Source organism: Quercus suber, unplaced genomic scaffold (genome assembly GCF_002906115.3).
Source record: "Quercus suber isolate HL8 unplaced genomic scaffold, Cork oak 2.0 scaffold_347, whole genome shotgun sequence".
Classification (NCBI taxonomy): Eukaryota; Viridiplantae; Streptophyta; class Magnoliopsida; order Fagales; family Fagaceae; genus Quercus; species Quercus suber.
Window position 1 is genome coordinate 722,269 of NW_027069799.1, and position 2,457 is coordinate 724,725.

Sequence of the window (2,457 nt, forward strand, 5' to 3'; positions counted from 1 at the left end):
ACTCTGAATCAGTGAATCTTGAATAACAGTTTACTGATTCTGCTCACAAATTATTTATTAAAAAAAATATAGAGATCAACTTGGATATTTATGACTTTTCCTTCTCTTTTCTTTTTGAGCTACTTGGGTAAAAGTTGTTACAAATTACAAGTTAAGAATGATTTTTACGTTAATTAAAAAGAACCACATACAAAATACAAGTGTAGAGTTTATTCATTACGTTTATGAGTATACAAAATACAGATAACAGATTAGAATTCCCAAAATCTGATGAACGAAGAACCGTACAAGAAAACTAATTGGAAAATATAAAAATTGTAAGCAATAATTATTATTTATAACTCATAATTCGAATAAACTAAAACTCAAGAATTAAAAATTGCAAGTAGAAACGCTGCCAGTCTGCCATGTCTAGTAACGGTATGAAATAAATAAAATTCTTTAATCCCAAAAAAAAAAAAGTAATAAATTACAGATGGAACAGAATAATAGGAACAAAAAATGTAAACAGGGAAAGTAGTAGTTGTACTTGCTAGGAAGTATAGGAATTATTATAATTGTGTCTTATACTTGCAGGTTTGATCTCTAATAGTTTGATTGGATATAAAGACAGAGAAATCACAGGTCGAGGTCGAAACAGCGTGAATCTTAAAACCCAAGATTTTGACTTTCCCAGGAAGTCTGACGTTGCTGTTGAGTGCCAACACACCAGATTTCACATCGGAATACAAGTCTGAGTTGGAAAGCAAACGGTCTGCCAAGAGCGTGAGCGAGATGTTCATGGGTTTGGTCTCGCCGGCGGAGATTTGATCGGCGGGAATGGGGACTTCGCCGACGAGCTGGCCCCGGTAGTTGAGATAGGCGGTGGAGTTGGAGTACTTGAAACCGGCCTTGTTTGGGTTCTTGACGGAGAGATCGATATCGAGAGTGACGTTGAGGTACACCTTGAACTTGGTTATATCGAAAGAGAAATCGAGGTCTTCGATGCTCATGTGGTCGTAGGAGATCACGGGGCGCTTGGGCTTGAAGACAGTGAGTGCTAATATGAGTACGAGGATTACTATGGCGATGATGATACAGATTGTTGTGCCTACACAGCAACAAGTCCTGTTTCTGTTTCTCCTGTGATTCGCTTTCTCGACATCCATCTTTTTGTATACACTGTCTGTCACTCTCTACTCAGTACTAGGGAAAGAGGAAAGACTATAAAATATTCGATTCTTATGGATTGTGTTTGTGGCTACCTTGGTTCCGAATGACTCGTAATATAAATAATAAAAGGGTTTGCTTTAGAATTTGGGATTTTAAGATTTGCTTCATAATTAATTAATTAATTAATTAATTATATGAATTGACTGGAAATTGAATGAAAGAAAGTTCCGTTTACCGACATTGCCTACTTGGTAAGACATCAGATTAACAAGTGTCAGGCTTGGGATTGCGTTTCAGTAATTAATTATGTGTTGGTATTTTTTTGTAGGATTTTACTAATGTGTGCCCTTAAGGCATACAATAGTATACTATTTTTAAAAAAAGTTTTATCAAGAATTGAAAAAGTTATGATAACTTTTCAATTTTTGATAAACTTTTTCTAAAAACGGATTTGTTAATGTATGCTCTTAATACATTAACTGGATCATTTTTTATATCCCATCTCAGTCTCAAATGGCTCATAAATTTTTTTTTTAATGCTTTTATTCCTCTCTTTTCTTCTTTTTTTTATAGGAACAAATGCTTTTATTTTTAACAAAAATATATATATGCATTTTTATATTCCTTAATCTACATACGAACTCAAAAAAAATTCTAGGAAAAATAAAAGAAAAAATGTTTGTTTTCGGAAAATAAATTTTTTTCAACTAACAAAAAAATTTACTTAGTTATATCTTTCATGAACATGTGCTCTAAATACTACTAAAATAAATGAGTTATACATGGCAAAAAATATTGAATATTAGAAGACAAAAATGAGACATTATTAATACTTTAAAAGAGTGTCAATCATTTTTTTTTTTTAATATAAAGAGGGTCATTAATACTTATTGTGGGGCCAGAGAGTCCAAAGATGCTCATCCACATATATATTGGGCCCGAGACCCAAACCGAGGACGAGAACATGTCCGAGGACAAACACGTGGTGTCAGAGAGGCCTACAATTGTAGGCGAAGAAGATAGTGTTGATCGTAACTAATGGGGCCACAGAATGTATTCTAGGTTCGTCCATGAGGCTCATTCGGATCCAGAACATGCCGCATAAAATGCTCGTCCAGGGCAAAATCGTCATGGTAGAGAACGTCTAGGTCAATCTCGTCTTGGGAGAGCACGTCCTGGGCAAGCTCGTCCTGGAAGTGTAAAATCATAGCTCATTACTACGAACCGTTGCCAACAATAGTTAGAGAAAATAAAGCCAAACAATACAACTTCCATGGCAGTTACGGGAATTACTTCCAAGTTTTT

The 2,457-nt window shown here is 34.7% G+C and overlaps 1 protein-coding gene across 1 annotated transcript; it reads right to left on the reverse strand.

Annotated features, from left to right (window-relative positions):
• Window positions 1–311: 311 nt before the first annotated feature.
• Window positions 312–1,262, reverse strand: LOC111984145 (late embryogenesis abundant protein At1g64065). The gene has a single exon (XM_024015775.2). It carries the CDS (start codon window positions 1,146–1,148, stop codon window positions 552–554), a length of 597 nt encoding a protein of 198 aa, XP_023871543.2. The 5' UTR covers window positions 1,149–1,262; the 3' UTR covers window positions 312–551.
• Window positions 1,263–2,457: the final 1,195 nt, after the last annotated feature.

Excerpts from the sequence above, each read along its gene's own strand:
- LOC111984145 (XM_024015775.2), bottom strand. The coding sequence starts at position 1,148 with ATGGATGTCGAGAAAGCGAATCACAGGAGAAACAGAAACAGGACTTGT.